Consider the following 12,285-nt stretch of genomic DNA (forward strand, 5'->3'; position numbering starts at 1 on the left):
CCAACCAAGCTTCGGTTTTCTCATTTGGCGAATAAGAATAGTATTCACAAAAGGTAGTCTTGAGGACGTAAATGAAGTCATGTTTGTAAGCCTCTAGCACGGGGTGTGACATGGAGGAATTAGTTGATAATGTAGTAGTTAGTCCTTTCTCTTCCTACTCTGCTAGGGAGGGGAGGACTATCTATGACAACTCCAATAAAAAAGAAAACCTACCACGTCCATTTGGGGATTTGATCTTCAACTTTAATATCAATGATTTTGGAGCAAGTGTGGGTGTTAATATAGCTTCAGGGACACACCTGTCTTTAAAACTACAGTTCTAGACGGAAAACCAGAATAGCACTCCAGCATTATTAGAATTTTCGTAATATTTATGGGGATGGTGTCTATTTAACAAATGTTATCTATTTTATAAATGAGATAATATGCTAGTCTGTTTTGACAACCTGCTAATCTCCCCCTCACCCCAATCCATTTCTCCTGTTCTTTTTAGTAATAGAACTCCTTGAGTTTTATATCTCTTCCCAGCTACCCTGCCATTTCCCAGTCTCTTTTGCGTTTAAATGGTGCCATGTGACTAAATTCTGGATAATAGGATATTAGCAGAAGTGACCTCTGCAATTTTCAGGTCATATCTTTAAAATAGGACTGTTTGCCCTCCATTTATACTCCCTTTCCTACACTGGAATGAGGACGTGGTAATGGCAAGCTGTCTTTGGCCATCCAACCATGGCCAAAGCAAAGCAACGGGACAGAAAGAAACAGGGTCTCTCTATCATTGATCATCTCATGGGACGTTGCTTCTCCTCTTCCCTTGAATGTCTGCCAGCGAGGATTGTTATGGGTGTGAGAGAAATCTTTTTGGATTTTTTTGGAAAAATTACGGAATTTTTTATTATGGAATCTTTTAAAGCATCAAAACCAGTATGCTAACTATTGCATCGCCTTATGGGGATGAATCTTTGAGTCAACTATTGTCTGAGATTTTTCCATATTTTTTCTTTGATTTGCAAAATTACTCATTAGTATCTTGCATTTCCAGTAGTTAACCAGTAAAAATAGAAAAAGAAATCAGCTTTGTGCCTAGTGGTTAAGGAATTTACATGTTTCTAGATCATTTATCAAATCTGACATGGCTTATATTTACTATAGCTAGTTATTATTGAATGGCTAAGGTTTACAATGAAAAAGGAAAGACCTTTTTATTTATTTTTTAACCATAGTTTGGTTAAACGAATAGCTTTGGAATCACAACAGATACTATTGAGTATATGTAGTTGATGACTTTAACCAGGTAATCTTGACTGCAGTGTGTTGGTCATATGTAATGGGCAAGTAAGTGATCACTAATGGATCAGAGGTTAAAGATATTTTGTCTTTATAGACAGTTTACTTCATGGTATTATCAAACTATATTTTCTCATAAAATTGAGAACATGCAGTCTAGTAGAAGGTGGGCTTTTTTGTGTTCTTTTTAAAAAACTAGGGGTCTGATAAATTTCATCGAACATTTGACACATGGTTTAAAAGCACTTACTGCATGTCAGGCACATTTTATTCACCAGGCTGAAATAAAAGTATATCAAAAACGATGAAGAATACTTGTATGCACAGGCATAGGACAAGAATTGCCCAATAAACAGCCTTTGCCAAAGGGCATGTGTATAATAAGGAAGATCTAACCCACCAGTGCAAACAATCACATGCTATGGGTAAGCATGCCAGAGAATTAAAGGGCATTTGGCATACAACAAACACTCAGTTTGCCCTGAGCCAGATCTTTTGCCTCTAATCCAGAGCATTTAAGAACAGGAGGAGCAGTACAACACAGAAGCTTCAAGAAAACAAGAGGCAGAGAGCTAGCCCAGAAGTGACATTGAAACAAGTGTCAGTCTGCTCTGATAACTGGGAGCAGAGCAGATGTTTAGAAAAGCTGAATAATTTATAGTTACATGTGAGCAGCTTTTGCATGGGTGAATCTCATCTCCTAATATAATTCGGTAAATATTAATAATTATCTCATGGGCAGATGATACTGATTTGAAACTGCCATGTAGGCAGGTAAAGTTAGAAGATAATAATTTAGTAGAAAAGCACACCCTCTTAATCAGAATCATATTTTGTAAATTAAGGGTTTCATTTGCCATGAAAAATAAGAAACCAAACTGGTTTTCAGAGAATCAGCCACTTTCACGCGCAGATTACAAGCATAACTTTCAAATGAATGCAAATTAATGCACGCTCTGGAGGTTGGTGAGGTATGGCAGATTGGTTAGTTATGGGCTTTTTGAATGTTCTGGTAGGACAGAAACCGGGTGTGTGGCTTTTAATTAGAGCCTGTAGAGAGCCTTGTCGTACATGCCAAACACTTAATAAGAACTAAATAATTTTAAAATAATAATTCAAATTGACCTCTATATAGGTGTAATGAGTTTCCCAAGTGACCTCAAATACTGCTATCGCCGGGACATGGCAAGTTAGCTGCAAATGTGCTTATCCATGATTTGGGGAAGCTTTTTTTTTTTTTTTAAAGATTTTATTTATTTATTTGACAAAGAGAGACATAGCGAGAGAGGGAACACAAGCAGGGGGAGTGGGAGAGGGAGAAGCAGGCTTCCCGCAGAGCAGGGAGCCCGATGCAGGGCTCGATCCCAGGACCCTGGGATCGTGACCTGAGCCAAAGGCAGTTGCTTAAAGACTGAGCCACCCAGGCGCCCCGAGGAAGACTGTTTCTTAAAAAAAAAAAAAAAAAAAAAGTTGTAGGGGAAAAATATTTTTAGTGAATAAACTACTTGTAACCATATTATGAAATGGCAAAGCATATGTAATGATGTAGACAGCCATTGACTCTCTACTCAGAAATAATGACTGGCTTTGTGCCTTGAAACCCTGAGCATTTGCCTCTCACGGTATTATAGAGCAGCCACTGTGTTTTCAACTCTCTTTCCACTTCATTTTTGCTTTGCTTCTTGTATTAATTGTTCATATTTGATACCAAGAACAGGACTCTATTATTTGAAGGCCAATAAATATAAATTCCAACCTTAATATAACATAGACTAACCAACAAGGATCAGTTAGCCCGGGGTGGTCTAAATGGACTAAGTGACTCTTGCCTTGTGGCAGACAAAAGAGGCTTTCCAAGGGGTGTGGTCTGGAAGCTTTCTGAGCTCATAAATACAGCCAAGGGGTTGGGGCTGGGGTGGGGGACAATCTTGGGCAATGGGGAAGCCTAGGCTCTTTGGTAGCACATTATACAAAAGAGTCTCTGCCTTTGAACATTCTTTATGACAATGACCTGGAGGATGGGTCCCTGAAACTAACTCCCCTCCCACTTTCTGCTTTGTTCATTTACTCCTTTCTTCCTTCTTTACCCATGTCAACACGGCCAAAGATTTATGACATTCATGCTAATGGTTTTAAATTTGTGTTTCGAGTTACTGAACGTTGTTTTGAATGAAATAATTAGTGTAAAGTCACTTTTGAAAAGTTAAAAGATCTAAAGAGAGGTAAACATAAATATTTGCTTTTGAAGCACTTATGATTCTCAATCTCTTCTAGAAGATGAAGATGGGTTCGATGTGGGGGGTTCTCTATAAATGTTTATTGACCCGAATCAAGAACAAGCAGAGTGAGTCATGGTGGAATGGGTCTGGAGTCAGAAAGATCTATGTGTGACTCATGGCTTGACTGTTACTGGGTTTACACCTTTCTGTGGTTTAGTGTCCTTATTTGTGAAATAACGCCAATTAGACTTCCCCCAGAGAACTGTCATTCTCAGAGTAATGCTTAGTACATAATATGTGCTCCATAAAGTGTAGCTGTTATTATTGAATTGCACTGGAGTGGTGTTATTCTAACCTACCTTTTGGCCTACCATGGTGGGGGGGGTGTTTATTCTGTGTAAATTTAACCCTTATTTCTACTAACCTATGGATGAGATTGGCAGGCGTGAACAACAGAGAAGGCTGGGAGGTGGGGGATAAGGAAATAAAAAACCATATGTAAGAGGGGAAAGGTGAGAAAGTGAAGTGATGGTGGGCCATCAACAGTGGCCTCAAAAACCAGGGGTACCACTGTCATATAACTTTGCCCTTAACTCAAGATAGTTGGGTACTTATTCTTTTTTATTTTTTAAAGAATTTCAAGGCTTTCCTTTTTAGTTCCTTAATGTTCAAGTCATTGTGTAGTCTTTAGCTGGTCCCTTTAATAGGTGGTATTTTCAAATCTGGCCATCCATTCAGCCAACCATCCATTCAACCAACCATCCATCCATCCATCCATTGATCATCCATATTTTTCCATTCATTCATTTATTAAGCTATGTAGTCACAGTTATTCCTACTATGTGCTAGGCATTGTACTAGGCTTTCTCTAGTGGGGGTTGGGGATAGATTTCTTCCTTTTTTTTTTTTTGCTGGAAATTTGATTTATTTTGCTCTTTTTGTGAAGTTAAAAAAAAAATCTCCTGAATTAAGAATAATTAGAATATCTGGGAAATTAAAAACAACAACAGATGAACTCTTGCAAATCTGATAAACCAATTAGTCAAATATGGAGAGTGAAAAACATGCTTGGAATGATTTTGACTCATGTAATTGCTTCAGAATAATTTCTTAAGTGTTTCTAGGCAACAGCAAATTTAAGAAGAAGAAACAAATGGTGGGTTCTCTCTCTCTCTCTCTTTTTTTTTTTTTTCCTTTTTTCCCTTTCTCTTCTCTCTCGCATTATCACGGAAGAGGAGGTTGCATCTCTCTCTCCCGTGATGTGATGTTAGCTATGGCTGGCTGGGTCAGAGCAGGAAGGCAGAAACATTTAGAATGTGATTATTGTTTATGCAGCCTTCCTTGCTGTGTTGGATGAGGCATTAGTTTCATTAAGGTACACTGGTACACAGGTAGATCCGAGCATCAGGTAGGGGTTAAATTTGGATAGAAATCATAATGAGCTGAACTTTGATAAATCCATAACCAGGAAAAAATATCATTTAACCTTTATACTTCTACATTAATCCTCTGGGTTCCTTTTTGAAATTGAATCTTATCTGCTCTTTTTTGAGTTAACTGAGTAGATTATTGCTTCATATGATATTGAGCAGAATGTATTTCCTAATAACTGCATCTCCATTTGTGGAGGAATTTCCACAATTTCCAGCTTCCAGGTGATGGAAGCTGCAGTAGTGGCCCGTTCCTCAGATTTTCTCATGGCATACAATCACACAGAAATCCACTCCTTCATGCAGCTTCCTGTTAGTACCATATGGGCAGGCAATTTCTTACCATTTGGAGACAAATGAAAGCTCGTTAGAGGAAGGCAGAGGGTCAGAAGGGTACTTTGGAATATGAAAAAAAAAATCCTTACTAGAGAACATTTAATCATAAGTAGATAATCCTTCTCAAAGGGAAGGCAGTGCGTTTGCCTCATTCTCCTTGGCAGTTAACCTTTTGCATTTTTATGCTTATGACATTTCTGGCAGGCGCTCTGTGTGCTCCAATTAAAGTCAGAGGTCTTTGGACACAGTTCAAAAAGTAGCAAGTGTCTGGAGGGCAGCTCGATGCAAGGCATTTTGGCAGAGGGAGTCACGGAGAACAGCTGGGCAGCCGCATAGGAAAAAGGAATCTGGAATGTGAACGACATAGCTCCTTTGGATACTTCTGAGGGTGTTTGGGGTAGGGGTGGGGGGCTCATTTTGGGTGTAGGCTATTGGATGGAGGGAAGCAAGAGATGTGACAGAAGAGGATTTCTAAGCCAGCCTATGAATGTGTGCACGTGCTGTCGGCACCGAGAAGTCAGTGCTGGATTTGCACCTGTGCCTAGAATTAGGAAGTAACTGGTTCACTGGTCACAGGAAGAACAGGGATCATTTGGGAGGCAAATTGAAACTCCACTTAAGCAAAGGCATTAATCAGGGCACCAGGCAAAATACTCACTAATGTTGTTCCAAAGCTAAGAATGTGTTTCTGAGACAAAAACCATGGAAACCTACTTATTTTCTGAAATGTTGCTTCTCTGAAAGAAAAGATGAGAGGAGGAATAAGCAGACACGCTTTACTTAAAGGTTAGGTGTGAGTCAGGGGACCTCTGAGTGTGTTCAGTATGGCAGAGAGTCATCTGAATGTCTCTATACAATGATGCATGCAAGAGAGTGAAATCATAGCATGGATTAGAAATAAAAAGGTGCTGTAAAAGGGTAGCACTTACAGGATTTAACTTCTGTAAAAGTTGTCTGCAGGATCTGAGGCATAATTTATTTTTGTAATTAAGACTCTTAATTAGGTTTTAAATCCTGAGTCTTAATTTTTTAGTTATATGAGCCAGGACAAGTTAGCATCTACAAATGTCATCTTTCTCACCTATTAAATGTTATCTACCTCATAAGGTGGTTGTGAGAATTTAATGAAGTAATCTATATGAAGTGCTTAACACAATGCCTGGTCTATAAGAGATACTCTGTAAAACTTAACTGCTGTTGTTAACATTTCAGTCTTTAAGCCATAAAGAAAACCCATCAATTATGTCTGAATGGAAGGAATCCTCGTTGGGTGATAATCTCAGTTTACTCAAAAAAAAAAAAAAAAAAGAAAGATTCTTTGTACTGACGTAAAGAAATGAGAGATCTTGGCCAAAAGATAAACATCCCCATCTTTCTCTTAATTATTTTTGACTCTTAATAAGGAATAGAATCTAATATTTTTTGAACACCTACCATGTGTCAGGCACTCCGAAAGCTGCCTCACTCATAAAGTCTTGTGAAGTCGCTCTAATTGTCCCACTATTACTGACAAGGAAACTGAGGCCCAAAGAGATGAAAGAACATTTCCAAGCTTCTATATACTACGGTCGGCAGAACAGGGATGTGAAGGCCAAAGGCCATGCTCTTTCAGTTCATCTCACAAGACTGTGGGAGTAGTAGTGGGAATGAAAACTCCAGGGGCAGCCTGGCCCTGCTACAGACTCTGAGGTAATAGCAACGTTTCTATTTTGATGTTCCCATTAAAATCTTATCCTCTAACTGAGAGGCCTGGCAGATGGCAAATGTCGCCCTTGAGCAGTCACCTAAATCAAGTGATAAACCGCATTCAGGCTTTGGGATGCCTTCGCTGCCTGGGGAAGGAGCTCGGCTCTGCCCGGTTCAACTCCGTCCGTTGACTGGGTTGTTTCTTGGAGCTAACAGGAAAATGTACTTTACTTAGCTGGTAAGAAAAGCTCCTGAGGCTCTGCGGGCAGTTGTTTTGGAGAAAGATTGACTTTAAGAACACCCACTTGATTGTTTAGCAGCTTTAGAAACCTCTGAGAAGAAAATGTTCAGTTTTCAGGTAAAGCTGCTTTGGCAGCTTGATTTCTCTAATGCGGGGCAGCAGCGGAGGCTGTAGGCTGAGGAACGCAGACAAGGCACACATATTTTGTGTCTCCCTATGTTGCTTCAGAACATTCTGTTCCCTGCCCATTTTTAACGAGATAAACATGCCTTCATGGGTCACAGCGATGCAAATTCTTTACTAACTCTTTGCAAATACGGCTTTTTGGTTTTTAAACAAAGCGATTTGCTATGAGGTGTTAGGGGTTTTACCATTTCCAGAACATTTACACCCACAGCACTCCTTTAGTTTTACAGCGGGAGAGCACCGAACCTGACTTGTTCTGAGGCCCAAGTTTACCCTTTAATGACTCTGTGACCTTCATTCAGCCCCTGATCTCTCTGAGCCCTGTTTCGTCATCTCTGCCATGGAGGTGTCAGTGTTTTCTTTCTAGGATTGCTGCGAGAATTAAATGGCGTGATGTAGGTTCAAGGGCTTTGCAAATTGCACAAGGTCATTTAAAAATGAACCATTCCTGCTATTATTATTTGTATTTGGGAGTTAACATCATCTGGTGATAATAAAGGAGCCCTGATGGTTAATGACATCCTGAAGATCTAAAACAAAGTTGTTAGCGAAGTCACAGGAATGAAAAGCCCGCGTAGGGAATCCAGTCAATCATATTGTAATAACACTGTATGGTGACCGATGGTGACTGCACTTATCCTAGTGAGCATTGTGTAACGTATAGGGTTCTTGAATCACGATGCTGTACACTTGAAACTAATATAATAATATACGTCAACCATATTTCAATTAAAAAAAATTAAAAAAGTAAAGCCATAATAAGATGCCAGAAATTGGGTAATGTATAGACACGGAAGTGGTAATTTCACAGATGTTAGAGTGACACCGAAGAAGATCCGGAGTGTGGTAGGAGCTATTTGGACAAAGGAGAACCAAGGGACAGAACATACGTTAAAGACTTCCTATAAGAGATAACAGCTCTTCAGCCCATAGTGTGTGGTCTGGAATGCTGTGTGCTGTCACTTTATAGGCAGCATCGGGTAGTCAAATGAGTTAGTTTCTGATTCACCACTTCCTACTTGTGTGAATTCTTCAACCTCTGTGCAAAGAGTGATGATGATGACACTGTGTCACGGGGTCATGAAGATTAAATGGGATGATATATATAAAGTACCTGGAGGGTAATATGGCTGGTAAATATGGTTTCTCTACTTCTTCCGGCTCCTCCTCCTTTTTTTTTTGGTCAGATAGGAACTCTAGGCAAGCCACCGTCAATACCACTAGAAGCTAATGTGCTTCTCAGAGCATTCAGGCCAGGTCCGAAAGCAATCAGTAGAACCCTCGTAAATTCTCTGGGATTGCTTCCAGTGTCGCCCAAAGTTGTTAATGGAGTTTGAGTTTATGTAGCCACTTCAGTGATCATCAAGTGCAGAGAAAGTTGTAGGTGTTCAGTAAGGGCAAAGACTCTTAACCAGGGGGCTCTCAAGGGAAGCATGGAGGTGTCTGCAGAGCGCAGGGTATGCAGGGGTTAAATTCAGAACTCCTTCGGAGATAAGAGTTCTGTGTTGACGATGAGAAAGTAATCATCAGCTAAGCCAGACTTTGGTAAGAAGCTCTTGCTAAGGGATGCCTTATAAAGGATCAAGTTTTCCAAACTGTAGACTTGATTTAATCATTGAGTTATTTTTAAGTATTTGTTATCTACCATTCAGAGGCACTTCACATCTTTGAGCAAGCAACTGAGGGGTTCGTAAATGTAAACATTTCAATGATTACAATATAACTTTTTAAGAATTGTTAATTTAAAAAAATGCCAATAAGAAGGAGTAGTCAATGATTTTAGCTCTTAAATATACAAGTGTATGAAATTAGGCAAATAAAATGAGAATCAGTTTAAAAAGGAAGCTTTTCTTCATGTTGTCAATTTGACGCCTAATGCAATCTGTCCAGAGTGTGGTGAGGATGGACAGAATGTAGTCGTACAGCTACGGGATATTTTCACCTTCCAGGTGTTTCCTATAGTTCTCACTATAGGAAATTCGCAGTGAGATTTTGAAAGCTACCTATGTTTCAAAGATCCATAGGCTTTAAATTACTGTCATTATTATACCACAAGAAATCCCATCTTTTTTCCACACATAGGTTAGAAAATGATTCTGACATTTCCCACATCTTTCTTCCACGCTATCTATATTTTGTGATGACACTAATAACCCCATCTTCTATTCCAGCTTTTCAATTTTTTTTTTTCATGTCTATCGCCTCATTTTAAGCCAAGGCAATTTTAAAACTTCCCTTGTTATGTCACAAGTTGCTGACTCGGGACTGACTGTGTGTGATGGGCAGGGGAGGACATCGAGAAGTGAGGTCAACGCCTGCGACCAAATAATTAGGGAAGTAGAAGAGAGAATGCTAGTGAAGTATTCCTACAGTGTCTTCTCTTCCGAAATATGGTTGTGACTGAGGAGAGCCTGGGAGAGGGGTGACGGAGAGACAGTGTAAACACACCCATAGAGTTGTCCCCTGTCCTACGGTGAGAGTGCAGGTTGGGGCTGTGAAGAAGGACTGGGTTTTGATCACCTGTTATGTGCCAGCGGCTTAGCTACAATATACAAGATACATATATTGTTTATTTGCCCAACAACTGTAAGAGATAGATATTGTTACTACTGTTTTATAGATGAGGAAATAGGCTTGGAGAACTTTGGGTAAGTCACTAATATGTATTTAAAAAATAAATCTTGTGTTACTATGGGTAGGGGATATTTATAGTGAAATTTCTATTGCTTTCTGGTATTGCCTTGCTTTTTATTAAAACCTAAACATAAGAATGGCTCTTATACATGCAACATGGGGCAAAGTCAAAATAAAAGAAGTTTGTGGAGTATCTCCGTGAGGGCCGTACCTGGGGATACTTTGTTCTAGAACCTGGATCTGGTGCTGGTCTTGTTGATTTTGCTTCTTCATCTCTTCCTGTTCTTTTCCGCTGCTGACTCCCTCTAGAAGCCATTTCTCCCTTAAGGCCTTTTTCTGATATCAGGAAACATAAAGATGTTCTTAAATCAGTCAATAATTTCCAAAATCTCTGGCTGCTTTGAACTCCTAAATTTTAATAGTGGACAGAGTAAAGAGAAATTATTTTTTCTCACTGCCTTGCCTGAATAAATCTGGTATCTTCCTTCATTGCACCCTTTGTGACCCCCTTCCAAAGCCAGTTTGATGTGTCTAAATCCTATTTGTCCTTTAAGTTCTAGTTCAGGTCCCTCCTTCTCTGTGAAAATCTCCATCCTGCCCCCAAACCCTCCACAGCCCCATCCTCGCCCTCAGAGAACTCTCTTCCTTCAGAATCCCGCAGCACTCTCTGTGTATGTCTAGCACTCGTATGGGGACCTTATCTGTGATACCTCACTACTGTTTGCTTGGTTAATGGTTGTACATCTTGTGTCTTTGGAGTAAAAGCCTCCTTGAAGCCATTTTTTAAATTCATCTCAATGACATTGTACAGCGAACACTCCAAAAAAAATTTTGGAGGGATTATTTGAAATGGTGGCCAAAACAGGAAGAGTTTGAGTTTCTCCTTTTCTTCCTGGAGAAAACTGTTCTCTCTATATATCTAATCTACCTGTGCAAACTATTTGTTCAAAAATTATTTTGGGGGATTCGCTGTGTCTAAAATGATGAGGAGAGAAGAATGGGAGCTTTGTATTTTCTTTTTTTTTTTTTTTTAAAGATTTTATTTATTTATTTGACAGAGAGAGAGAGAGAGAGAACAAGTAGGCAGAGAGGCAGGCAGAGGGAGAGGGAGAAGCAGGCTTCCTGCGGAGCAGGGAGCCCGATGCGGGGCTCAATCCCAGGACCCCAGGATCATGACCTGAGCCGAAGGCAGCGGCTTAACCAACTGAGCCACCCAGGCGCCCCAGGAGCTTTGTATTTTCTGAGACTTCTTTCTCTGACGCCACAATTAAAATGAGAGCAAGTTAATAGAACTTCTGTCTTTTTTAAAAGGATGCTAGGATCAATCCTACTGGAATATAAATACCTTTGAATTTTAAACAAAATTTAAATAAGGTTGATTGTGCTAGGTAATTACCAAATGATGGTTATATTAAGTAAGGCAATGGTTTTCAAACCAGTAAGAAACATTACACTGATTATGAATATATATTAAATGGAATTGTACTTTGTAGGACCGATATAAACTGGGCTGCTCTAGCTGACGCAGTGAGGGTGTCTGGAAACCCATGGATGCACAGAACACAGTTTGAAAACCACTAGATCGAGTAATAACCTTGTCCCAGATCATCATATTTGTGTTGGCCTTTCCAGAGTTTCAAGCAATTGCATGTGGACAACAAACCCCATAAGAGAAGTTTGTAGCCAGAGATTCTTTCCCTCAGTGTTATCTTAACCCTTAATTATAGCTCTTTGGCTGTTTGTAAAAATGTTCTCCCACAGACACAGTTAAATGTTATTAATAAAGGTCAAGATTTATCTTTTGAGATCAAAGATGCCAAGAAAATCTTGGTATACTATCATTTTAAGAATTTACCTTAATTTAAATTTATTTTTATTTGATGGAATGTGATGATAGCTAATGCATAGTAAAGAAGACAGGACACCTGTAAGTAAATTATAGTCCTTACAAACCACCTACGAGGACAGTTTCAGTCATTTACATCCATATCACTATCAGAAGCATTTAGATGGGGTAGTCTTATGTTGTTGAGTTACAGAGAGCAGAGAATAATTCTTGTGATGTGATTATGTGAACTTGAGGCTATCGTCTTGGTTCTTAGTCTGGTTAGGAATAAGAATAATTTTAATTTTAGCCTCATAAAACTTTTTTCGTAACTCACAAATTGTCATTTACCCCTGGCAAAGAACTCTTTGCCAGAGGTAAAATGAAAAAATGAATTTGTGAATTAACTCTTTGCCTCTGAATATAAAATACATAATTTGG

General features: G+C 39.3%; 1 protein-coding gene across 1 annotated transcript in view; it reads right to left on the reverse strand.

The window, feature by feature from the left end:
- Window positions 1-12,285, reverse strand: part of PALMD (palmdelphin) — a 50,425-nt gene that overhangs the window by 17,156 nt on the left and 20,984 nt on the right. Inside the window, exon 3 of the mRNA XM_032422868.1 lies at window positions 10,231-10,355. Within this exon, the coding sequence (XP_032278759.1) occupies window positions 10,231-10,355 (125 nt within the window). The remainder of the gene's footprint in view (window positions 1-10,230; window positions 10,356-12,285) is intronic.

The sequence above is a fragment of the Phoca vitulina genome, unplaced genomic scaffold, assembly GCF_004348235.1.
Source record: "Phoca vitulina isolate PV1807 unplaced genomic scaffold, GSC_HSeal_1.0 scaffold2, whole genome shotgun sequence".
Classification (NCBI taxonomy): Eukaryota; Metazoa; Chordata; class Mammalia; order Carnivora; family Phocidae; genus Phoca; species Phoca vitulina.